A 27,802-nucleotide genomic window follows, 5' to 3' on the forward strand; every position below is an offset into this window, starting at 1 on the left:
TTCATTGGCTGTTTTCGTTTTCTCATTGTTAACCGCATGCTATGTACAGTGTAAGGAAATGACCCTTTGTGTTTTCTGCAGGTCTTCCGGCAGCGCCGCCTACCAAGGGTTTCCCGCAAATTATTATGTACGTATATGGAGCCTCGCTAAATAATTTTTACGCAATTATTGTCGAAACATTGCGTTTGTTTTATCTTTTGTAACAAACTTAGCGACTGTAGTAACTGGAGAGGGACAAATAACAGTCCGAAACATGAACTCGAATCTCGATCGCTTTATTACAAAGGCACGGACATAGATATCCCACAGAAACGCATACACAACGCCCCTTCTCGGCGAAAAACAACGGAACGAAAGAAACTAAAATCACATCACAGCACCCTCCCTAGTTTATTTAAAGAGGTTAGTGGTGTTAGTAGGTGTTAGAACGAACAAAATACGCTTCATGCACATTACTTATACAGATAATGTATACATGCAACTACTTTAGCACATGGTCCTTCAGCCATGTAGGAGGTCTGCGTTCTCGCTGCGGTGGCCGGGTCTCTTTACTGTCAGCAATCTACGCCGGCAGACGCTGAAACTACACATCACTGGATGGAGGTGGGTGTACGATATCAGAAGGATGTAGCGGCATTGGTACCACAACAGCCGGCTCAGCAGAAGGCTGTGGGGTGGACGATTCGACAGGCGAAGCAGGCAGAAAAGGAGACTGAGGTGCTTTCACTCTGAAGGAGAAGTGGGCACATCACGAGAACACGACACAGCAGACTCGTGAGGAAGGGGCAGCAGCTCAGTTGAGCCCTCACGAGGACAAGCTTGCCCCTGTGGGGAAACTTGGCACCGTGCAGGCTTAAGTAGGAAGGCCCTTCTTTCTTCCCCACTCTTGCTGGTGGAGAAGAAGCTATGGCTCCCTTAACGCATACGGACGGCTACCTTACGCGAACAGAATCGCCTACTGCAATCGTCTGGTGCGCGAAAGCTCTTCTCTGGTCCTCGCATTTTTTGCTACGCTACTGTTGCTGCTCGATTATAAGGTGTATGCTGGAAAGTTAATTAGCGTGATCTTCCTTAAAGGCTTGTATCGAAAAGCCGACCACGTCTAGCCTTGTACGGGGTATTCTGCCATGCAATAATACTGTTGGAGCAACGTCGGTTGTTGCATGTGGTGTACACCTATACACACCCAGATAATCAATCACTGCTTGATGCAGCAGCCGTAGCTACAGAAGGCACACCGGTACGTGCTACTTCAGTGTGCGATTAAAGCGTTCTACTTGCCCATTAGCTTGAGGGTAGTAAACAGCTGAATGAGACAACCTCATGGCTCGATCTTGACTTTCTTATACTACTAAGTTCTTTTCCAGTCCCATCTGCTAACGATTGCGCAACACTTCGCTTCCTGCGCTGCCCACTGGCGACAAGGAAGACGAGCGCAGCCAGTACCCGACCCGAAGGAAATCTGTAAACTCGTCAGAAATGAATTGTGCCCCCTTTTTAGCGACTATCTCCTGTAGATAGCCCTCTCGTGAAAACACGCCCGTTAGAAACACCTTGACTGCTTGTGGACACGTTACTACAGAAATAAGCTTCCGATCATTTAGAGTGATAATCCACGGTCGTGATAATGAACCTGTTGTTCGATAGCACATGTTTGAAGGAGGGCACAATGACAACGCACAGTTCTTTGCAAGGTGGCTCAGGTTCTGTGGGAGCTGAACCTTCAGCCACGTATCTTGAAGAGCAACGGATATCTGTGGACGCGGCAGTGCCGCGGCTTTAATGATTAGCTCAAGTGCATTGATGTCAAGTACAAAGGACATAAAAGAGAAGCTGCGCCCTGCAATAATTGAATTCAACGTCGGCCCAGAAACAGCCACGCACAGAGATTGCGCCGTTGCAATAATCAAGCAAGGAAACGTGCGGAGCAGGTAGAAGTGAAACGCCAGGAAAGTTGTCAGTGAACACTTTCTCGGAGTAAATGGAAACGGATGAACTTGAGTCAACTTTAAAAGTGTCTACCTGACATCAGCATTTTGCACACTAATGTGGGCCGCATCACGTGCCGAGTGATAAACGGCCAGAACCTGATCGCCTTCGGATGGCGAAGGAGCGTCGTCGATCTCAAACTCACAGACCTGCCCTGGCGCAAACCGTTTTATTTTTACAAACTCGTTGAAAGTGACCTTTTCGACGGCAGAATAAGCAAAGCTCACCTGGAGGTGGGCATCGAGACCACGAAGCGTGGTTCCGGGATGGATGGATGGATGGATGAATAAACTTTATTTCGGTCCCTCGGAACGCGCCCTAGCACGTTGCGGCCCACTCCCACACGTCGGAACAGAAAGACCAAGTCTCTCTGCTGCGTCGCAGCCAAAATGAAAACAATGCGGAGACTGAGAACGAATGCGTTGCGGCGCATGTGAGACGCTAGCATGCGTTTACGGACTGCTGCGGCAATCTTGTTTTTCAGCGGGGCGCGTATGTAGATGCGTCGAAACAGGCTCCACAGATGCTGAAAACTCAATTCTTCGACCGACCGTTCGAACTGCAGCTCGACTTCAACTGCCCTAGTGAATGAAAGCGCTGAACCTTCTAGCAAGAGTCGCTTGCGTACACGAATTGAAGAAACACCGCGAACAAACTGACCTCGAAGAGCAACGTCCTGAGAGGCAAAGGAACATGCCGATGCGAGTTCCTGTAACGCGGTGACACAGTCAGCAACATACTCGCCTTTACTATGATAGCGACTGTATTGTACTAGAATAATATACCAACGATGATGGAACCGGTGGTGTTCTACGACGACATTGCTCGTTGACGCGAAATGTTGCCTCAGTACAACGGCTCCGTCGTACACATGCGTTGCAGCTGGCGTCGCAGTCATGCCCAGCTTGTCGGCAGACACGGTTGGCGTCGCAGCTTCGCTGACCGGTAGCGTGTTGAAAACGCGCTGCCCCTCCGTAGAAGCTGTCTCTAACTGGCCTGGACGTCCCGAGGAGCGCGTACTATGCAATAACAGCGGAATCGACATTCGTTCTCCGGCAGGAGGCAAACGTATCTGATCCAGGAGCCAAGCGGTCTTCCTCGAATGTTGGGCGGTGGGTAAAGTCCTGCGCTCTCCTCCAGAGAAAGCTGTCTGTCAGTATAGCGCCAACGGGAACTGGCGCGTCAACGGCAACCTGAACATCGCTTTGACCCAGAGATGCCGTTCTTACCCAAATATGTTATCGTTCTGCAAGAGATGCAGAAGCCAAGCGCAAACGGAGCGCAGATCGTACAGAGTTTCCAGTGAGAGAGCTGAGGTTAGATGTCAGCGGCTTGAATCGGACCCTGAGCTTAAAAGCAGGCGAGACGAAGCGACGGAGAATGCTTTACTGTTTCATCAGCCTTCGACACGTTGAGCCAGCGAACCAGGGCTATATAATTTTCTAATGTAAGGAAACCTGTTCGCTAAAAGAATTCCGTTTTTTGCGCTTTCTAGTTTTCTCGTTTCCGGAGTCGATATTGCGCTTTCCTACTCATATAAACAACGATGGTGTCACTAGGCATCAACATGCATGCATCAAAACTTGTAAGATGGCATGAGCGAGCGTGCGTCAGCTGGTTTGTATTCATCATAAAACAAGTAACTAAGACAGTGGTGCGTTGCGAAATATTTCATTGACCACACACAATTACGAGAAAAGGAGTTCCGTGCAAGCCACGCTATAGGAGCGCAAGTAGGTTTCTCATCGCGATAGCCACCTTTCACGTCAGATACTTTCCGTACTAAGCGAGACCAGCAGCTGAAAGCATCACTAAGATCGAAAACTAGCACGTAAAAGAAACGACCCATCTCATAAATAGTGCTTCATACATAGTCGGCATTTTCGGTTCGCAGAAGCACGGCTAATTGGGCTAATTGGGCTAATTGGGCTAATTGGTTGATATTTAGAGTGGATGGGGCGCGCACACAGACAAGGACACAACAAGGAAACCACGTGAACCAGGCGCTTGTGTTGTTCGTGTGGTTTTCTTGTGTCCCTGCATGTGTGCGCGCCCCATCCAGTCTAAATATTCGGTGTCTTCTCGCTGACGGTGCACTGGTGCTGTCATTTTGAAAATCGCGTAGCGTAACAACAGACGCGTGAGCGTCTACGGCGGGGGCATTTTTTGGTGCTTTACAATAAGAGCGCTGAAAGTGCTTTACGGGGACAAAAAAATTCAGAAACCCTTTCCCTACACGAAAGATGGGAGCAGGCGAAGCTTGGTGTGTACGTATACCTGACCTACTATTTTTCTTTCTTTCTTTCTATCCTTATTTATTTATTTATTTATTTATTTATTTATTTATTTATTTATTTATTTATTTATTTATTTATTTCCTCTTTCTTTCCTTCTTTCTTTCTTTCTTTCTTTCTTTCCTTCTTTCTTCCTTTCTTTCTTTTCTTTCTTTCTTTCTTTCTTTCTTTCTTTCTATAACATTGCGTAACACTCCCTCCCAACTTTTTCCTTCCGACATGCCGATCATCCACGTGCTTAGCCGCGCCACACTTCACTTGCTACAGGCAACAACCACGGTCATGCGTGCATATCGAGGCAACAATTAAATGTGGCAGCGTGAACTTCCCTTTCCCATCCCCTTGCTAAGCTTCACAATACAAACCTACGTCATGTTTTACCCTCTCCTCATTTTCTACCTACTAACCCTCACATAAATCCTCCTCAGCTCACTATACATTCCCGCGTTCTTGTTGTACCATACTACGGATGGCTACGCTATGCTAGGAACTGCTTGGCACATACCCGCTTTCTGTGTCGCATAGCCGCCGAGCTTTCCGTCTTCGACGAAGGTCTTACTGCGAGCTTAAACAACTCCGCTGTTAAAAAAAAAAAAAAAACAGCACAATGACCGTGACGTAGGCACACAGGAAGGCAAAGACAAGGACAAGAGCTTCTTGATTACCTTCCTGTGCGCTTCCGTCATTGTCCTTGCGCTGTTCTTTACGATGGATTCATGCCAACTGGCCGAGCTAATTGCAGTTCTGCAGTTAATAGGCTGCGTCAACAGAGGTGAACTACGTAATAACTACGAACGTAATAGGCCAAAGCTTCAACAGAGGTGAACTGAACGCGAGATGACAGGAGGTCTTTAATTAGTGCTAAAACCCGGAGTTTACTATTGAGATGCGTTAACTTGAGTAGTATTCTAGCGAGAGATCGGATCAAATGACTAGGAGAAATCGAGAAGAAAAAAAAAAACGTCAACTACGAACCCGACGTCTATAAAGATAATTAGGTCGTTAGCAAATCCTGCAAGCTGGGTGTCACAAGAAAATCCCTTGCGTAAACCGTACTTATATTAAGTGATGGTGTTGCGATCTTCCAGATCATTAAGGACCTAAGTGTGAATGACGTGCTCAAGAAGCTTGGAGAAGGCGAAAGTCAATGAAATATAATCTGTAGCTGAGATTACGATTTTTTTTTTTCTGAGCGCAAAGGAAAAGAAAAACAGGAGAGATAGGAAAGGCAGGGATGTTAACAAGTTTAGCATAGCAGGTATGCGACCCTGCGCTGGGGAAAGGGATGGGGATATTGAAAGCAGAGTAAAGAAAGAGCGAGAGAAAGAGAGGCGAAGCACACACACAACTTCACAGTCCGGCAGCCTCGTACACGGTATGCGGCATTACTATCAGTCTACAGCCGCTCGTGCACACAAGAACAAATATTCAGAGAGCGCTGTAAGACCGAGAACATCATCTTGCCATCACTGCTTGAAAACCACATTGTGAACTAATGAGTCACGAAGACCAATGTGCGAAACTGTATAGCGCCTCTCGATTGCCTTCGCCCGGTGACCATGATTCATGGCCAAAAAGAAGAGAGACATTGCATGCGCATTAAGCAAGCCGCGAGAATTCATGGTAGTAAGACTATGTCCCCTTGAATTTCCTCATCGTGTATTATTTTTCCCTTGTCGCGCTATGTGTGTCACAGTTTGGTAAACGGGATGACATCATTCTTTCAAGGCACAGTCGGTGCTCCATGATTTAATTGGCAAGAAATGTGTGATAAGAATGCGCAATTTTTACAGTGCCGTTACTAGCATGTTTGTGCTGTGGGCAAATAGTGTACTTGCGGATTGAAACGCGACATCGTTTTATTTAGGATAACGACTGTGACGAGGAATTTCTCGTAATAACCGAGTCGTGTTAGTGTTAATTTGGCCACTCAAAGAAATGTTGGCACTGATGTCAGTCAAAATTAACCCGATATATCATGACAAGAACTGAAGACGGTGGAAACCGAAGTACTACGTGCAATACATAGCCCGAAATTTCCCCGTTTCAATCCGTTCGCACTGTGCGGACGGGACTGTACGTTGATGTCATAGGCAGCTAAATTCTAGGCTACGCAAAGCTCCGCGTTAGCGGTTGTCGCCACTGCGCATGCGTCGAACGCTATCCTCTTGGGTGTCCACGTGAAGTTACGGAAATAGCGTATCGTGCCCAAGAAACGCTGACTATGCGTACGCTACTCTGAAACTGCCTAATGTGTAACTCTTCAAACCGCCGCACTTCCAGAAGGTTCCATCCTAACCCGGCGCCCCCTACTTTCGTTGCTCGAAATTACTCGAATTCACTCATCACGCCCACGGTTGCGCCGTTTGGAAGAGGAACCGGCCGGCGGCGTGCGACCGAGTCCGAGTGGGATAAAAAAAGACCCGCGGTGCGCGCCCCGAGCCCGGTGCAAGTCGCCAAGTGATCAAGGCGCCGCCGCACGCCGCAGCCGCGCTCCCGTTTCCAGCTCGGCGTTCGCGAGCGCGCGCCGGCGATCGAAGGGATAGCTCCGCTAGCCACGGCAGCAGCGTGCGCTCGGTGTCAGAGCGCGCCGGACGTGCCTGTGCCGCCGACGAGGAAGCACGCCGCATGGAGCGGCGGCTCACGGGAAGAAGACCGTAAGGAGAGGCGCATCGCCGTACTCTCATCGACTTTGCCGACCGAAGAGAAAGGGAGAGAGAGTGGTGTGCTGTCCGTTGTGGTGGAGGAGAAGGAGGAGGTGAATAAGATTCTTGAGGGAGCAGCCCCCCGTTGCTCCCTTTGATTTCTTTCCTCCTTTTACGGAGAGGAGCAAGCCTGGCTGACCCGGCGGAGGCGGCGTGAAAGTGCGTGTCGGTGTCCGCGGCTTTTTTTATTTTTTTTAACTCGATCTCCGGTGTGCGTTGCCGGCGTTGCGACGCGACAGCACGCAGCCTAGGCCTAACCAGCCATGGGGGACGCCGAAGGGTCGTCCGAACAGGACGACGTGTCATTCCTGCGAACGGTAAGTGACAAATCTAACCAAATACCCTGTGACAAGTGGTGTAATTGTACAAGTGCCAAATCGCTATCTATTGGTATAAATTCGTGAACTCTCCTTGTTGAAAGTGTGTTGTAAAAAGAGGCAGTAAAACATCAAGTCGTAAACATCGCTAGAAACGTGAACATCGCGCATATGCTAAATAACCTTGGGGGAACAAACGGAGCACGACAGAATGTTCACAAAGTCCAAATCTCTCTTCGGTACACGGATTCGAAGCTCGTTTCATTTTCCGGAATGCGATGAGCAGAATTACTTGGCGCAAATTTTGTTCGCAGTACCGCTAAAAGCGCAACATATTCATGACAATGTGAGGCAACGTGTGTTAATGACATCAAAGATTTCATAAGCAAGTTTCCAAGGTGTCGCATAAGTTAGCTGTAGACTATCTCATTTACTAAACTGGAATGCTGGGCATTAGGTCAAAGCGCTTATTTATCACAGCGCTTATTCTGTGCAATGCGAACTTTCTGGAATTCGTAGCCGCTTGTGAATAGGCGGAGCTGCGTATGTCTTTCAGAAGGAAAAATTTTCGTCTCAGAGCTGCGAGGTAAATATATTCCCCGCGCTTAGCGACACCAGGGGACATGGAAGATGCGCGAAGGAGACGCGATTTGGCTTCGAGTGTTTGCAGACGGACCGTGTGGCAAGAGTCCAAGGCACGGCGAGAATAGTTTCTGGCTCTGCATTGTGTGCCTCCTGTTTGTTGAGGTTCACGCTTCAGATGTCCCGTGTAGGAGCCCTGGGAGAACTGCTAATCTCTTCGGATTAGTTCTGCGCACTTCACGAAATGCGCGCATATGGATAACTGAGAGAAGACGCTGAGGATAAGCGCTGAATTCTAACTTCATTTATTAAAACATATTGGTACGCATTATGCACAGCTCGTGACGTGACGTCAGTGTGATAAAGAAGAACAAGGGAAAACCCTGATAAATCTGCGTTTAGCACAACCTAGCACAGACGTCAAAGATAGTAAACTTGTTCTATGTATTTCCTTTTGTGCTGAAACAATTCTCGCATAGTCTCGCATTTTCGTGATGTTAGGCGCAAAATTTTGCGTAGTTCTAATGACGCTTTAAATTTCCATCGGCAGTACAATGTCGAAATTAAAGCCATCTTAAGACACTGCCTTCAAATAGCTCTGGCAAAAGAAACTACCTTAATGGGGACATTAGTAAGATGACATGTTTTTGTGATACAATGAATGGAACCAAATCCGGCAAATGGGCTTTTGATCGGAAAGTAGTTCCATGCACGATCCGCCGGTCGCTTCCACGTGTTCTCCATTTGCGCATGGCAGGGGCGCACATTTTTCGTGAAGGCATTTGAGTCGTAAGCAGCGCAGGAAACGACGCGACCACACTCGAATATTCCAGAGCCTAAGCTCGTACTTGCACATTTTTGCAGCTTCGGTGCCTACTTGCAGTTTGTATCAGCGCATTGTGATAGATTTTCAATGCATTGCTGTTTCGCCTTTAGTAAATTGTTGATTCGTTAGTAAATCTAAATTGAAATGAAACCAAGTTGTGTACTTTAACCACACAAGGATAAGCAGTTAGTTATACTGACCTGTTCATTTCAAACAAAGCTTCCGTTAAAGCCCCCTCGTCGAATAACATCCGGTTTCTTACAAAAGCCGTAGCATTTTGAATAAATTTTTGAATATAGGGCACGAATGCAAAATGACCTTTGTTTGGTATAGCAGTCCTGCTTGTGTTTCAATTGTGAAAACAATTAGTAAGCCCTAAAAAATAAAAATAATAGTAACTTGTTTTCTTAAGTTGCGTTGTTTCATTTTGTATGGTGCGGTATCACTTAAAAGTTAAAAGTAGCTGATACATTTTTGATAAGCTCCGTTGTTTAGTAATACACCCACAGCTGGAGCTCTGAATTCGTTGTACGCTGACTCCATGATGTAATTTAAACGTATAAAAAGTGGCAATTCACTGTTGCGGCCAACGACCGTCGAAGTAGGGACTTCCGCATGTCTGTGAAAGAATATTAGAGCGACAAATATCTGAAGTCATGTTTATGGGTCCTGTCGTTAGGAGCTTTTCACTTGATGGTTCCCGCTTACCGGCTTTCCTGCGTTGGTTCAGCTTATGTGCAGCTGTAACGTCGACGTCCGCAATAACCCTGTATACAAATGGTTATACGCCCTATTTTCCTCGTACTTATTGACATATCTTGTAAAAATTGCATTACTTCGGGTATTTCTAAATCTTTAAAGCTAACCTATGAACATGTATAACTCATTCATGACTGTCAATTGCAATCCCTGTTGCTTACACGCGCCTTTTTTGTATTCAAATAAAAGTACGATCTAGGAGTCGTTGCTGGCGATGGCTACCTCTTTACTCTTGGTTTCGGGATATAAATAAAATTTAAGAAAGAAATAGGATATACGCATAGGTACAATCTTGCATTTTGCAAGTTCACAACATACACGCACGGTGCACACTGTCGATTTAGTTTCGTGCAATATACTCATAAGAAATATTAGTGCCCTTAAAGAAACGTTCAGGCACTTTCATGCTTCGTGAATTTATCCCTGATGGTCATGGGTTAGAGTTCTCACCTATTTGGCACGCTAGTATTCTCATCATTTTTTAATTCTGTGCCTAACGTCTGTCAAAGCTGTGCAATGAGTTCACATCGCATAATTTGTGGCGACCCTTGTAAGCCTTGCAGCCCACCAAATCAAACCGATCAATGGTGTCACAGATCTTATACTTTTCACTGTCCCAAGTAAGGCACCAATAGGGGTGTGAACATCACGGCTGTCGTAGCGATAGCTTTTTTGCTCAGTCGCTTCACAGATCTCGTCCTATTAAGAGGAACGAGGCTGGTTGTGTGGCCGAGCATTCCTGTTACCTATTCGTTATCTACTGACCGTCCATAGCAGCGGCTCGTTGCCAAGCAGACTGTTGTTTTGTAACTCGCACAAGGACAAAATTATCACTGTATTACCTGCTACTCTTTGCATCATGAGTGAAAGTTATGGTATTGGACATTGTTTATGATCTCACGCGACACTTCCGTAAGTCCTTTCCAGAAAGCTCGATAAGATTTCTTTATAGATTGCGGTATCGCTATTGATCCAAATATAAGATTAAAGTAAAATATAATTTTGCGGCTGAAAACAGAGTATTTAGTAGCATGTTTCTATTGGTGTTCATGTCGCTGCTGAAGCCAGGAAATTTGATTTCATTCACATCGCGTCAAAAATAAAACCAGATTGTTTATTCACATATTGCTGAGTGCTTCCTTTCATATACACGTTGTGCGAGACCAAACCACACAACGATCTTGTGCAACAGGGTAAGCATGCAGAAATATATATTTAGAAAAAAAATTAAATATACGAAGAAAAAAAATTGACGAAACTTGCACTAAGTCGCGCAGGGGCTTGAGGCAGCGAAACTGGATTTTGAAATCTAATCTGGTTGCTTCTAGGATGTCCAAACTATCCAAACACGAAAGTCCAAACTCAAAGCCGAGCGTTCGCACGTCTCATAGATCTAAGGGTACGTCGTCAATTGCGTAGGGCTTCCATCGCTTCGGGCTCTTCTCGCTGCCGCCGTTGCCTTTCCCATTCACTAGTACGGCAGCAGCGCACTAGTCATGCCAAGCGTGAAGGAAGAGCGCAGCTGGATGGCCTTCTTTCTATCTTTCTGTGTTTTTATTCTCATTATTTCTTTCAATTTTCTTTCTTTCTTTCTATAGCTTTCTCTCTCTTTCTGTCTCGTTGCACCCGATTTCCCACTTTCTTGTCCGTACCCGTCCATGAAGATGGTAGTTTTCTGAAAGGCCGCACAAATTACGGCTAGCTTAAACAGCATCGCTCTTAAAATATTTATCCTACGATCTGTAATAACCACTCGCAAGTTAGTTAGAATATCCTATTAAGGAGTATTATAATTGGTCCAAATAATAAGTACATATTATTTCAGATTGTTTACCAATTCTGTCAAATCAGCACAATGGCGCATGTGAGCAATACTGAAGCTGTTTTGACGAGCAAGTGGTCACACGTGGCAGCCCAGACATTTTGAACTACCAGGTTTGGCCAGTGCATTGAGATTACTTAAAATACGTTTCTTTCCTTGTTAATTTAGTTGAATGTACCTGACAGTGCTACAATAAATTAAAATGCGGTTGATGAGTGCGTAGCGTTGCAAAAGGCTAGCGGGCCCGCGAGAACAACATCTCAGGTCCCAAAGGAAAAGAACCCGCATTTACACGCCAAACAATCTTGGGAATGTGATTCATCCCAGCCGTGTCCCTACTTGACGCCGTTGCACTAGCACAATGAAATGCCCGCCGTAGTATACTCAGCGGGGCGGCGCGCTGTATGACGTGTCTCTTCCGACGCAGCAAAACGGCAACGTCGCGCTGAAGCCCAGACACTTCGCAGCTGCCTGCCACCCGCTAGCCCCGCAAGCACACAAACACACATAGGCCCAAAGACGTACGGACTCCAGTCGCAGCGGACCTAAGACTCTAGCCCACGCTGCGGGGTCCCGGAATAGATGTGGCTCTCAGTGGAGGAGAGGGGGAGGGAGGGGGCTGCGGCAGTCTGGGTTGTGCATCAAGAGTCCGCAAAGGACTTTTGGGAGGAGGGGAGTGGCACATGGCGACACTGCGCCGGCAGTGGCTCTTCTTTTATATACCTGTACACCGGCGCTCCGGAAGACAGGGACGGTGTCTCTTTCTCTCTCCTCCTCTAGAGCCACGAGCAGCTCGGCGGTGCCTTCGGCACCGTGCAGTCAAAATAAGCCGCTGCCCGACGCGGAGGGCTTCCTGGCGCCCTTGGGGGAATTCCGATCGAGCCACGCGCTGACGAGAGACGAGCTCAAGCCTTGGATGTGATTATACGAAGGGTTGGCGGAGAGAGAGGGAGAGAGAGAGGGGGGGGAGGCATTTCCTAGCAGCCTGCACGGCAAGGCACAGGTGGAACACTTTGAGCCCCGCGGTCGAAGAGCGGCGGTCTGATGCAATAAAGGCGGCACGCGATATCTGATGGCACGCCGTGGTGGTACACTGTTCTTTTAATGGTTAGCGGATATTTCGGGAAAGTCCCTTATTTTGAGAGCCACGCGCACGTTATGAAGTGAGGGAGCAGAGTATTGCTCGGCATGCAGGAACCCAATGTATTGTATACTACACAGACTACGCCGAGTTTGATGTTTGAAGATACTGATTTAGCGCTAAAATATTGGCAAAAATTCACAGTTATGTTCATGATTTTCGGGAGTAAAGGTCTGGCTGTGAATAGAAACGTACTTAATCAATTATTAAGCAATGATTTTAACACTCATAAAACACTTTTAAGCAACACTATATAAAAGCAATCGATTTGTGTTTATTTTTCTCGGCGTGGATCTGTGCTTGGACATAACAGTGCTACAAAAGTGTAGTTAGTAGGCATAAATGTCCAGATTCAATTAACTAAATTTCTAAGTTGAATTACCTATGACTCAGGAGAAAATCAATGTTACATAGTTACGTGCCCCGAAGAGCCGCTGAGGTTGCTTTGTAGTGGTATTTTAAGAAAAGTTCCTTTTCCCATCGCTCAACAAGTACACAATAGTAAAAACAAAACTTAATGAGACAATAAAAATAGAAAATACTAGTAGTCTGATTTTGCAGACTAATAATAATAAGTGCCATTCAAAAGTAAATCAAACCACGAGTCCTCGTATAGCTAAAGGCATATCGCGAAGTCTGCACAACTGGCATTACAGTCAACAAAAATTTACGGGAAATTATCGTAAATTTTCAGTTGACTGTGATCAGCGAATAAATGACAAATACGGGAGATCGTCGAATATATTATTGCATTTTGTGCCTTCGTGCATTTTGTGCATTTTGTGCATTTTGTGCGAATCGCATTCACATTTGGGGCAAGATATGCTTCTACCGCATCGACTTGAAGCTATGTCTCTGAGTACGTAAAACTTGCAATTACAACTCTCAACATGCTACCGTTAGCTGGATTCCTGTCCTACACTTCAGATGTGTGCTGTGCACTGATATCTGGCCCTAACCGGGCTAGATCTCAGCCACGATGATATTAATGAATACACTTCTATAGCGACCGAAAAAGGCTACAGTAAGGCGAATTCTCGACCGAATAGCCGGACTAATTCCTTTTTAATTGAACTAGTAACGTACATTGTATGCGTTCCCGTATTGCGTTCCTAAAATGTGCATGTTGATGGACATAGGCAGGCATTTCTCACCCGAACAACTGTGCGCGTTTTCCAGTGTTCTGTTTCACGACTAATTTACTGCTCATCTGCACATCGACCACGACTGATCATTGAACACGTGATCCCGTATTTGCAGACAGGGAGCAGCGCTTAGGGAATGTTCAAAAGAGTTGTTTAGAGAATTGCAGCCGATCGTCGTTATAACAAAGTTTTGCAATAAATACGCGTTCGATGTAGCAAAGCGGTTTCCGTTCCCTGTGAAGTTTCCATAAATACACCTGTATTGCAATCCTCATCTGTCTAAAAAAAATAAGAAGAAGAAAAATCAAGAAATAGGAATACCAATGCACTCTTGCAGAACTTGCTTCCAAGATAGTGTAGGCGCCGGAGCGACCTGAGGGGTCACAAGCCATCCACCCGAAGATGACCCGGCGAGGTTAATTTGCCTACGTGTCGTGTTCGTTGATGCGGAGAAGCACGCTGAATCAGCGGCAAAGCCGGCGATACTCTGCCAATTGAGCTACGAGGAAAGGCGCTTCCCCCGTGGAATTGGACGGGGAAGCGCGTTCCGTCATAGCTCAATTCGCGGAGCATCGGGCGCGTAATTCGATGGTGGTGGGCTCAGATCCCCCCGACGGAAAGGATGTTTATTTCGGCCACTTTAATTAATTTCCGTTTACGCCATAATTACTATACTAAAAGTTAGAAGGCAACAATTATCTTCTGCTATGCTTTCCTTGGCGTAATTGTCGGTTTATCATTCGGTTTATCCGGTTTATCCGATTCATTCGGTTTATCCTGTATAGTAACAAATGCTACGAGCAGTGTGAGCAACCCTTAAAAATGGCACTAAATTCATGAAATGCTTTTTCGAGTATTAGTGAATTCCGCTTTCACAATACGAAAAGCACAATTCTAGCCGCTACGAGGCACTCGTTAAGAGAGGAAACGTGCAAACATAAAATGCAGGTTGCGACGCCACCTCTAATTTCCCGCACCAACTCGCCGTGGCGTCTCCTAGGGCCTACATAGTTCTTAATCGGTAAAAAAGAAGTTTGGTATGCTCTGATCAGGCCAGAGACGTATCAAGCTTTAGCAAACTTTTATTGAGTTAATGTGACCAAGATTAAGCAAAACACTCTGATATCCGTGACGGCACGTGGACATCTGCGCGCAGAGATTTCGGCGCGAAAGTTTACAGGGGTACTGACACGAAAATTTCCAGTTGTCGTCTTTTTGCGTCAAATGAAAGGTCAAGCCCTCAAAAGCCTAGAAAACATAGTGCTAAGCGCGAGTGCATCTTGAAAAAGTGATTACAGTGTGTTTTTAAAAACTAGTTTCGGTTCCTACTGTGCCCTGAGGTCACAACACGGTATGAGCTTCTCGTCACGTGCTGGCACAATATACATTGACGTTTCCGCGGCCACTCCGCACCGTCAGCAACGATATCGTTACTGACGCACAAGCGGCCATTTTGAATGCTTTGGTGAGGCACAAGCGGCCATCTTGGAAGTTTTGGTGCCTAACGTCATCACAACCAGCCAGACTGCTGTGTGAACGCACCAAAATTGGTACTGTAGCCTGACGTCACGCTAGTGTCGATGTCGGTAGGTGCGCCATAGAAAAATTGACCTTAAAATCAAAATAAAATATCTTATCAGTGTGTGCTCAGCTTCACACTTGCTCAGAGCCGTCTTTGCATACAGGAGATTTGTATGGCGGAGTAAACTCGCCTTCGAAAAAAAGGTGTGCGCCACGAGTGGGACATTTTCATTTGATGACGAATGAAAGTCTGCTACAATAAATAACTAGTAATCAAACTAGCAGCAATAAAAAAAGAAACTCCGTGCAAAAAGCTAATATGCTGTTTGTTCGTTTCCGTTTGATTCATGAAAAAAAAAAGAACCTCTGTGGCGTTGCCAAGGAACGGCGCGCGTGGTTCAAAGGTTCGCTTTTCGGCACACTACGTTCGCCCGGCGCCCTGCTTCGCTCAGAGGTCGCGTTCAGTGGTAGTTTCGGTAGCGTGGGTTCCGCGCTTGAAAAACGCTCTGAAGAAAGTGAAAATGCCGCATCAACGCCGATACGAGCCTCAGTGCTACCGCGTTATCGGGGCTAGTCGCTGAATTGGAGCCCAGCGTCAGCCAATCTCGTTGTCAGTTTCCGTCCACATCATTGCGGCGATTGCGGCAACCTGATGGCTTCGATGGCTTTCTCTGTGGGTACCGCTCTTTCGCTCTGCTGGAACGTTCACTCCAACGTTTCAAACGTCAATAGGCAGGCGAGAGTAACAGAGTTCGTCATTCCGCTGGGAGAGCAGGCGCTAATGGCCTTCCGGCTACTGTTCTCCCCTGAGGGTTGTTACGCGCTTGGCGGTAACCACGCTCTCTATGCTCGCGATGGGCCTTACTCACGAGGTCCTTAGATTCGCCGCTATTTGCATGCAGTATGGTGAAACGCGTATGCCGGAAATGTGAGATCCAGAGCTCTCAGTCGCGTGATACGGCCAACGTCTTTAATTCCAGGCTGTAACTCATGAATGGCGCGACGGTTAAGTTCTGGGGATTCATACCAAGGTCAGCGTGAAAGATGCCTGAAGGGTCAAGTGAGTTGAGAGAAGACAGCATTGAATCTGAAAACATGATTTCACGCACGTTTCTCATGTTAGCCTGAAATATAATGCATGTAACTTCGGTCGCAGATTTGATGCTAATAGATGGAAATAGAGGGATGTGTGCTTCAGAACTTAAAACGAGGTGTTACTTTTTCAAATTGTAAAAGAAGGAACGTTCTTTTGCCTTTTGGTGGCCCTTAGTTCACAATGGAAGATTTTTTTAACAAGAAGCGACAAATTTTTCACTATTCGGATGCATAGGGAAAACACTGTAGGGGGCGAGAGGTCTTGGCTGTAAAGCCGTAAGAAATGTCGAGCACCGGCTCGAGGATGTGCTTTACGTTTTGGGCCGTCCACAACGCACGCTTCTTTTGTAAGTACTGCATATGAGTTCTTATAATATGCGCAGTCTGAAAGAAAAAAAAAAGCGACATTCTTCGTTTGCGCTGTAAATGTACCTCTAGAATTATGAACCAACTAGGCCCAAAAGAAGTTTTACTGAAATTGGTACCACGCCTATCCTGGACATATGCGCCAAACTTCTGATGTTTATTGTATCAGCTGGACGCTTTATTCGTTACTTGCGCTGCACGTAACTAAAGTGACGGAATATTCAGTGCCGCATCCCATTTGCCCAGCGGTAGCATCGGTATTCCCCTAAGTGCCCCTCGCAAATGGCGCCACGTCGTCAGCGGCGTAAAGCGGCAACCTGATTCGCGGAAGCGTGCAGTATTTACCTGACTTATAGCGAGCGATCTATATTGAGTGTGTGTAACGTTGCGCTGGGATACTTAAGGAACGTGACATACAGTCCTCCAGATTCCGAGGGCACGCTTATCTCAGCTTGTGTATTACATGCTTAAGCACTACTCGTCAGAAAGTCTGTCGTTAACCGTAAATTCCTATAACGGCGGCTATGGGAACTCAGAAGATACTAAAAAAATAAAGGTCCGGTGTATATGAAGCAGCTTGGTGGTGAACTGAAGTGGCACTTAATGGTTATCTGGGGAACTTACGATCTCACGAATGATTTTCGCGTTTCTCACAGAAGTAATATTAAGCGTATTCCTAATCAGTTTTTGCAGCAGCTAAGCTTTCCAACAGTGGCAAAGGTGGCCGTGTGAAGCTAAATAGTCCAGGTGGCGAAGCCAGCTGTTTCACACAAGTACGTGAAAATTCGTCCGAGCACTTGAAGTGTTCCAGTGGCATCTGCACCTCGATAAGTGCCGTCGATTGCTTTCAACTGTCTGCCTCGGTGGTACAGTCGTTAGAGTGCTCGGCTGCTGACCCGAAAGCCGCGGGTTCGATCCCGGCTGCGGTGGTCGCATTTCGATGGAGATGAAATGCTACAGGCCTGTGTGCTGTGTGATGTCAGTGCACGTTAAAGAACACCGGATAATCGAACTTTCCGGAGCCCTCCATTACAGTGTGCCTCATAAACATATCCGGGTTTTTGGCACGTGAAATCCCAGATATTATTATTATATTCTGTTCAACTGTCTTGAAAATATTATCAAGCCGCGTTCTCATCACGCCCCAGTGACTTGAAAGTTTCTCAAATGCAATTTTTATTTATATTATTTATTTACAGGTACTGCAATCACCATTTGGTGATTTTAGGAGGGTCTACATGAAGTTAGTCATTAACAAATGGCAAGTACATGGACGTATAATATACACAAAGAAATGTTTTCTTAGCGAAGGTATGGATGAGTTCTAAGATCTTTATTAATGTGAGGTAACATCACAGACGGCCGCGGGAAAGAAACCACGCGCATCCATCATTCATTCTGCATTGCAGAAAATATGGGACAATCAGATGGATGCTACGCTTGAGCAATACCTCCTCCCAAAACCAAGAGTGCTTTCACAGGGCCTGAATACATGCCCCATCAGCGCGTGTGCAGAAGCTCCTTGCCGGTACAACACTCACTTTATTCACACTAGATATATCCGCAAAAACCTGTTACGGCGAATTGCTATGTAGGCGCTCGAGATTTGACGAGGCCCGTCCAGAAAACCCACGGGACCTTCCCCGAGTGAGCGGCGTGTGGAGTGGCAAGGGCTTGTTGTGACGTCGTCACGTGACTTCATCACGACGTCACAGACTCACAGGTCGTGAAAATCTTCGGCGTCATCGTGGCGTCATCAGTTAACATAAACGTCGGTGAAAGGTGGGCCGATCTCGGAGGCAGTCCAACACGACGTGAGGTGCGGAAAGCTTTAGTCAGTGGGGAAGGAACAACACAATGGATTCAGAAGGCGAAGTCAACATAATACAAGTCTCTCTCTGCGGCTCGCTATGTCCTGCAGAAAGTATGGTCCCCGATTGTGTAACTTCATGCAGTGCCAAGGGAGCAGCAGGCTTTTGCCTTCAAGTGTTACAGATTGTGTAATATGGAGCCGATTTTTATGCTTTGGGCTGTAACTAGCTTTGCAAACAATTGTGGCCCCTCAGAGCGCATGAGCGTTGTTCTGAAAGAGCGACGTAACCCACTAAGGTGAACGCCTTATATCTCTGATTCTAAGGCGGTCTTGATTCCTTTGAGCGAAATCACGCCGTTTGGTGCAGAGAATATTACGGGACTGGTCATGCGGGGCTTGAGGTGCGCGATCTACGTGTTGCCTTCGTCTCTGAGGCATTTGCGTGGCCAAAAAACAAATATGGGGAGAGGTTGAGGATAGGAAAATGCGCTATTTCTGCAGCCATAGTTGGGGACACGGCTCAACGTGACTCGTCCTAATGATGTTTATGGAGGAACGCAGAAAGGCCACGCGGTGCAAGGCACTGAGACATGACCTATTGGATCGGCTGGAACACCGAAGAGGTATTAACGCACGCGGAGGCTCGACAAGCACAAAATGAGACGCGACGAGCCAATCGGATCGTCGGATTCTGGCGGGGCATTTCAGTCTTTATGCATCGCCACTAAGGCTGTCGCCTCAGCGAAAATGCAACAGCCACTCGAAATTTTTGGTCTGAAAGGTAGGCCTGATCTTCGATATAATGTGTGTTCGTACAAATGGCTGACTACTTAAAAGTACTATATGTACTCTCCAGTAAGAGAGTGATAGCGGTTAAGGTCGTGCTGATGGGATATACATGTCATTCTTAATAATTCTTAAGGTTGACATTGATTTAGTGCGTTACCGCTGCTGTATTGTCTAACATCCGTGGTTTCTCTAAGCATCAGTAGGAAAATTGTCAAAATATTTTGGACGCTTTGTGCAAGGTCGTGAGGCATCCGAATAATTAACGAAACATTCTAGTAATACTACAAGTTTTTTAACCTAGACTGTCCGCTACCTCATACCGTTTCGTTTTATGTCTCCTCATGTGACAGATACTGTTCGTACCAACGCGGCCACAAAGAAGTGAGGCGTACGACTGTGGCCTGTTTGTCGTGACATGAAAACCTCGCACGGTCCATTACGCCATCGCCATTTTCTTCTTCTCTCTTTTCTTATCATTCGATGTATATACCCTCCCCCCCCCCCCCCCCCCCCCCCCCCCCCCCGAGAGCTTTCTGCACCTAACGTGGTTTTGCGCTGCCTCTCGGTTCGCAGGCATGATGACAAACTTTCCGCAACTCGCCTTGTTTTGCATTGCCTCCGTGATGGGCCCACCTTTGATCAAGCGACGATGACGTGATGACGCCATCGTGTGATCGCATAGTAACGTCATGATGACATCACAAATTTTGACGATCTGTGTCGTCATCGCGTAAGGATTTTTTTTGCATCAGTCGTGTTGACGCCGCAAACGCCGACGGCCAGTTTTCGCGCTTGATGGGGCATCTAATGTTTCCACCTTGATAACGTTAATGAGATGCATGACGTGCCTATCGTTCATTTCATGAAATACAATTCATGTTTGTAAGACCTCCGGCGAAAATTCGCCAGCCGTGTTGCTCTAATGTTACCGCAATAAAAAAGCTTCGTGGATTCCGCCGATGCGCCTTTTCGTTTTCTTTTGCTGCTTTTAATTTTGACTCTATACAAAAAACAAAAAATACACAGATACTGATGTCTCAGGTTTCATACATTTCAAGAGTGGTTACAATAAAGCGAGAAAATAGAAACATGAAGAACATTGGCGTAGCCTGGGCGGGGAGCTGGCGGGGGGGACGGGCTCTGCCTTCCACCCCACCCCGATGTTTTTCAATTTCTCATGTATATATATGCACACACATACATAAAACACACGCACGAACATACATAAACGGTGGTTAGAACTCCCTATGAAAAGCATTTATGGTCATGTCTCTGATCAAAACACGGCATCGGACTCCTGCTCTGCAAAGTGTTCATGGTGAGGTTATCGCGAAGAAATTCTAAGTTTATTGCAAGTGACCACTTTGCACGGAAAAAAAGAAATAATATTTCTGACGGTCAAGAGAAGCCCAGAATTTCACAGTGTTCAAAGGATTGGATCGGCGCGTTACAGGTGTAGAATGACCAGCGAAAGAAAGCATGAGTGAAAACTTAACGCTCCCTAAATAACAAATTGCCAAAAAGCGTAAAATCGAAGCTCCGATATACTAAATTAAATTATCCTAGTATTTTCTACCGCTGCGCTGTTTATCCAAACCTATTCTAACAAGTACTGACTTTCACTCTTCACTGAGTTTGCCTTGACCTAAAGCCGGCTGTCGATTCTATCGCCCTTCTATAACAGAGCACCCGCTCAATACTTTACGCCTCACCAGATACCCAATATACATCAGGAAAGCCTATAAACGAGTTCGTAACAACGCACGCATCCAACCGAGCCAGTCGAAGATAATACCCTCCACCTCGAAGGAAGCCTCGATCAATAACTCTTCCAACGCAGTGTCTATAAAGCGGCCTATATTGTGTATGTCTGTGTGTCCTGGAGCGGCAAACTGGTGGTGTGGGCAACGCGAAGAGCCGAGTAATGGGGTTAGGCCACCGGGGCCCCCGCGAGGCATCGTTGTTTCGCGAGGGATTTGCTGCCGCAATATATCTCGGGTGTTCTGGGAGCCAGCCGTTTTCGTTGCATACTTATGGGACGATGCGGCGGCGAGTTCCCACAACGCTGGGATGCACATTGGGACTAAAGCGTTCCTCTAAGCGTCCCCCAAGCGTTCACTTTTGACGCATTGATGCCGTATTTCAGCCAGATATGAGGGCAGGCTTATGTCACCGTATGTTTTATGTGTGCTAAGCAAACGAACAAACAACCTTATATTGCACAAAAGCCAACACTGCTAACCCTCTCCCCTCTGTGTTCGCACAGCTCTGGGACGACAGCGTCCTTCTACGCGTCCCCCTAGCGTTCCGTTGTGACGCATCGATGCCGTATTTCAGCCAGATATGAGGGCAGCTTTAGCGTATATCGCCGTATGTTTTGTGTGTGCTTAGGAAACAAACAAACCTTTATTCTACAAAGACAACACTGCTAACCCTCTCCCATCCGTGTTCGCAGAGCTAGGACTCACGCTGGGATGACAGCGTCCTTCTAAGCGTCCCCCTAGCGTTCCTTTTTTACGCACCGATGCCGTATTTCAGCCAGATATGAGGGCAGCTTTAGCGTATATCGCCGTATATTTTGTGTGTGCTTAGGAAACAAACAAACCTTTATTCTACAAAGACAACACTGCTAACCCTCTCCCATCTGTGTTCGCAGATAGCTAGTACTCACGCTGGGATGACAGCGTCCTTCTAAGCGTCCCCCTAGCGTTCCTTTTTTACGCACCGATGCCGTATTTCAGCCAGATATGAGGGCAGCGTTAGCGTATACCGCCGTATGTTTGTGTGTGATGTGGAAACAAACAACCCTATAGTCTGCAAAGCCAACCAAAGTACTTCTCGTTTGTCGCTGTTGGAGAGAGAAATTGCGACAGCCGTGCCCCCGTGGCCCGGTCGTGGCTGCCTCGTGTAAACGTCGCTTGCTACAAGAAAGCTTTTCGTGTTCGGCGCGCCGAGACCTCCGGAAGACGATGACGAAAGCTCAATGTTTCTCTTCCAGTGGTTTTGGGAGGATGAGCTGCTTCTGTGCTTGCGGAGTGGAGCATCATTATGTCGAAACTGCTTGTTTCGTGTGTTTGAGAAAGAGGGAACAAACGATGTGCAGGAGAAGTGCTCTTGCTGCGCCTAGGATGTTCCCGCTTCGGGTTTATCATTTTTTTTATGAGTTAAAGAGGGTGTTCTTTTATTTTTTAGGACATCGCATTCCTTCGCCTCTTGCGTCCGCATTCCTTAACGGTATACAGCGTCTGGTATGTCAGAGAAATTATGCGGCCATCTAGAAGAAGGCGCAGTCTAACAGAGCATCTCACTAAGTCACGTGACGACTACCGCATTTACTTCCGTGGCACGGTACCCGTTAGCAGAAGCTGATGATGGCTAATATTCGTTAATGTTGACTAATAGAGAACTTGAGTTTGTTCATCTTGAACGAGTACTAGCGCGACAAGAACGAGGACGAGAATAGAAAAGAGAGACTACAGCGCTTGAGTTTGTCCGCAGACCTATTGTCGTTTACGTGCTTACGTATGACAGGAGCCGCTGGTGGTTGCGGCGGAGCTGGTCGTGACATCTTGTAGCGTTTCGTCCAACTACAATATATTTTTCAAAATTATCAGTCGCGTTAGTGTTCTCAAGAAAACAAAATAATGAACTAATATCAATTAGTCATTACCTAGCAGGCCACTGGCCCAAGCAGTTACCCAAACAGTTAAGTAAAGCGCGTAGGTGGCTACAATATTAGATTTGCATGTCTCTGGTTAAGTGAACAAAAGTTTTTTTTTTTTGCAATAACGCACTGTGTACACGTTTAGCATTGCCTTTCGCACACTCCATATACGGAGAGTCCAAACACGAAATCGGCAAAAAATGCGCTGTTCAAAACACCACTATTTTCACTTCCGGGTGAAAACGCGTTTAATGTTCGCGAAATACCAAGAATGGATTAGACGATCCTGAGCCACAATTTGACCCGTTTCTGTTAAATCTGTTCTATGCAATCGAATAACACCTTGAGGCATCATGGCTGAGTTTGTCAAGGTGCTGACGCTCCAAATTTAATTTTCCTTCAATGTCTATTTTTTCCGCGTTTCTCTGTCTTTCTGCCATTTCACTAGCAATCGAGATCAACAGTAATCGCAGGCTATTAATAATAATTATTTTTCTGGTTTTACATGCCAAAACCACGATACGGTTACGAGGCACGCCGCTGTGAAGAGTTCCACAAATTTCGACAATCAGAAGTTCTTTAACGTGCGCATAAATCTACGTAAACGGGCCTCTAGCATTCCGCCTTCATGGAAACGAACGCCTCGGCCGGGATTGAACCCGCATCTTTCAGGTCAGCAGCCGAGGGCCGATAATACACACATCCGTTCTGGCATTATGTTTGATTATGTTTGATTGTTTTTTTTCGATCTGCGTGCGCATCTGGATAGGGGCTTACGCGATGTGCGCAAAATATTGCCACCTCAGCTACTTCCCATTAACCAGTGTAACCATGACAACGCACAATGCATTTTACGCGCGTACAAGTCATCAGCCACATTTCTACGAACTCAAGTACAACCTTCTAAAGCTGGAATACGCGTTTATGATTAAATGCTTACTTTTTTTTTGCCGAGAACTGGTCACTGCAGTATCCTGACTAAACTGCATGTGCGCCTACAAAAGTGGCCTGCGAGCTGTACTCACCGCATGCAAAGGCATTCTCGCTAATAATAATAATAATAATAATAATAATAATAATAATAATAATAATAATAATAATAATAATAATAATAATAATAATAATATAATCAATCAATGATTTATTTAACGTGCCCAGGAACAACCATAAGGTCCTTGTGCTGGCGCACGCAAAAAAAAAACAATAAAAATAAACAATACAATACAGACAGTTTTCAGAAATAAAAACAGCAAAAACACGTAGACAAAGAGAAATGAACACAAAAGGGGAGGAGTAAAATAAGACAACACGAGAAATATTGACGGGGCATAAAAAATTAGATTGCATATATACAGCTATGTGGAAAGACTGAGAAGGGAAGACTTTGTACATTGTGCCACACTATGTCAAAACAGTGCAAAGCTCGGATAAAAACAATGATTGTGGGCTATGAAAAACGTCAAGATCAAGAAAATTAACATTATAGAGACTTGTATTCTGTGAACGGTAGAGTGTGGAAGAAGCAGGCGGGTACATGAAACGGTCTGTTCTCTCTGGTTAACTTACGCGGAATTCGAAAATTTACACAATTGAGAAGTACAGGGCAGGATATGATACCGTGGACTAGCTTGTAAAGAAATAAGAGATCAGAGCGATTTCGTCGGCAGTGAAGTGATGGCAGTGATAATAATTCAGCAGTATTTGAACGAGATCCAGAGTCATTTTTAGCAAAGCGATGGTTTATTATATGCTGAGGAATTTTTTCTGGACTCGTTCATTGGTGTTACCGCTGGATTGAGCAATGCCATTCCATATCACGGATGCATACTCAAGTTGCGGAAGACATATTGCCGTGTACAATTTGTGTAAGGCCATGGGAGACCTGAATTCTCGAGATATTCTACCAACACATCCGAGAGACCGAAGGCCCCGCATAGCAGCACGCTTAACGTGAGAAGAAAAGTTTAACGCGCTGTCAACAACAACACCCAGATCACTGATTTCATAAACCTTGCATAACGGCACAGAATTGACAGAGTATTGAAATGACACGCTAGATGTTTTGCGAGTGATAGACATGAATTTTGTCTTCGAGTATTCAGAGAAAGGTTATTACCGTCGCACCATTCGGAAAAAAGAGCGCTAGTCTGACTGCAGCAAGCGACAGTCGTTAACTGAATGAATTTCCTTAAAAATCTTGATGTCATCGGCATACAAGAGGAAAGAAGAATTACGAATGGCAAAAGAAACATCATTAACGTAAATTAAAAATAGGAGCGGGCCTAATACCGACCCTTGAGGGACCCCACTAGTCACTTTATACAAAGAAAGACGTTTGGCCATTTACGGCAACATAACAATATCTATTGAGCAGATAGCTCTGCAGGAGATTCACAACTGACAGGTCAACATCAAAGTGCGCAAGTTTAACCATAATCAGCGTGTGGCTGACTACGTCAAAAGCCTTGCTCAGGTCACAGTAAATTACGTCAACCTGTCCTCTCTGAGAAATAGGTGTGGAGATCTGCGTCATGAAACTAGCAAGATTTGTTGTAGTTGAGCGGCCAGCGAGAAATCATGTTGATTAGGAATCAATGAGTTTTTCACACTAAAAGACAATATGTCGTGAAGAGCCAGCTCGAAGATCTTTGATGTGGCACATAGTAGAGAAATCGGGCGATAATTAGAAGCATCTGTTTTAGAGCCCGACTTAAATACTGGAAAAACACGAGCAGTTTCCACATGCTTGGAAATGTGGAAGTGTCCAGGCAGTTATTAAATATCGTAGTTAGTACTGGGACAAATATACTACCATAAGCTTTTAGTATGGCGGAGGGGATGCCATCTGGCCCACATGATAAGGATGGTTTAAGCGCTTAATGCATTCGCTGATAGATTTTCATCCAGCGACAAAGCACTGGATGAAGCTAACTGCCTGGGCTGTTGTCGGATATCAGTGCTAGAGTCTGAGGCCTTATAAACGGATGAGAAATGCGTGGCAAAACAGTCAGCGAAGGCATGCACTTTTACCCCATTTGAGTCCAGTAGTCTGAAGGACTCTCCGCTTTTGCTAGACCGTTTACGTACATACTTCCAAACTCAGCCGGCCTGTCAGAGGCGCTTTTTTCTAAGAATTCAATATACGAACTATGATCCCGTTTATATAGGCGTTTAGAGAGATTTTGAAAGAAGCTGAACTCTTCCTTCCACTCGCTGGATGGAGAACATTTAGATTTCCTGTGTGCGTGATCTTATGCTTCAGTGCACTGATAAGTTCAGATGAGAACCAGTGGGGATATTTACGTTGTTTAGGTGTATATTGGGGAATAAAATTACGCATGCTGCTCAGTACAAGCTCCGTAAACCGATCAACCTGCTCATCAACATTTGGTTTGTCAGTAACCTGTGACCACTCAACGGTAGACAAGTGATGATAGAGGCCCGTGTAATCACCTCGCTTGAAGGCAAATCTCGGAGATTGGTTTACGTAACTGCTGAGCTCGTTGTTCGGCTGATGCGGATAACCTTACGTTGAGTGGTGGGTGGAATTTTTCCGGACGTACTAGAGAGATGTCGGAGCGGGAAACTTCAAGGGGTTGATCGTTTGACACACACAGGTCTAAGACGTTGCCACTGGAATTGACGACTGAGTTATGTTGCAGTAGGGAATTAAACGCCAGAAAGTCCAAGAGCAGGCTGCACTTTTTCTCTATGAAATGATTGTAATGAGAAAAGGTAAGCGTGCTCCAGTCAATTCCAGGTGCATTGAAATCCCCAAGAACAATAATTCTGTGCCCACTATGAGAAGATACCACAAGTTCAATGGAAGACATGACATCATGAAACGAGGCAGGGGACATGCTGGGCGGTAAATAGAAACATCCAATCAACAATTTTTCACTGCGCTCAAGGTTGGTTTCTAGCCATATGGATTCTTTGATACTTTCTAGGTCTTTCCGTCTAAAGGATTTCAGTGAATTGTCAATGGCAATCAGCACGCCACCGCCTTTCTGCTTGGTTTCACTGAAATCTCGGTCACTGCGGAAGGTGGTGTAGGTCTGGGGAAAAAAGTCAGATGAGGGAATTTCAGTGCCTAGCCAGGTATAATAATAATAATAATAATAATAATAATAATAATAATAATAATAATAATAATAATAATTGTGGGATTTTAACGTCCCAAAACTGCGATATGATTATGAGGAACGCCGTGCTGGAGGCCTCGGAGAGTTTCGACGCCCTGGGGTTCTTTAACGTGCACGTAAGTACACGGGCGTCGAGAATTTTCGCCTCCATCGAAAATGTGGCCGCCGCGACTGCAGGGTTCGATCCTTCGACCTTCGCGTCTGCAGTCGAGAACCATAATCACTAGAGCACCGTGGTAGGTTTCTCGCTAATTCTGCCTTCGGTATGTGCTTGAACATTTCTTCTCATTACTGCTAACCTTCAAAAACCGCACTCATTAGAGAAAGAATAAGAAGCCGGTGCGACTGCTCCCTGACTATGATTAAAAAAGGACATCGTTGTTATCATGGCAGTGGTGATAAGGCAAACAGTTGCGCAAGCGCTCTGCATCGTGCTTCGAACAAGTGTTCAAAAATACATGACGGGGATCCGGCGAGGAACCGCATGCGGTCGCTGTTCAGACGCGTTTGCTCTTTGCCTCGAAGGGGGCGAAAGCGACAAAACTCGCCAGAAATCCGCTCTCCTCGCCGTCTGGGCGGCCGGAAAACCACGCGGCGAGTTCGACGCGAAGAAAATCGGTGCGATTTTTTTTTTCCGCAACGCGATAGCGGAACGCCTTTCCGCTTCACAGTAAGCCGTACTTTGGCTGCACCGGCATTTAAACGACGTGCACGATGTAAACAGCCGGCCCCAGATTCGAAATGGTGGCCTAGGAGTAGGCAATGGTTCGCTTCGGCGAAATCGCAATCTACCCATGCTGCACAGCACACACAGGCTTCTCCAACGACG

General features: G+C 46.0%; 1 protein-coding gene across 1 annotated transcript in view; it reads left to right on the forward strand.

Moving 5' to 3' along the window:
• The first annotated feature begins 6,934 nt into the window (after window positions 1–6,934).
• LOC125759454 (ryanodine receptor-like) overlaps window positions 6,935–27,802 on the forward strand; it is a 281,891-nt gene continuing 261,023 nt past the window's right edge. Inside the window, exon 1 of the mRNA XM_049418256.1 lies at window positions 6,935–7,305. Within this exon, the coding sequence (XP_049274213.1) occupies window positions 7,252–7,305 (54 nt within the window). The 5' untranslated portion in view covers window positions 6,935–7,251. The remainder of the gene's footprint in view (window positions 7,306–27,802) is intronic.

The sequence above is a fragment of the Rhipicephalus sanguineus genome, chromosome 8, assembly GCF_013339695.2.
Source record: "Rhipicephalus sanguineus isolate Rsan-2018 chromosome 8, BIME_Rsan_1.4, whole genome shotgun sequence".
Lineage (NCBI taxonomy): Eukaryota > Metazoa > Arthropoda > Arachnida > Ixodida > Ixodidae > Rhipicephalus > Rhipicephalus sanguineus.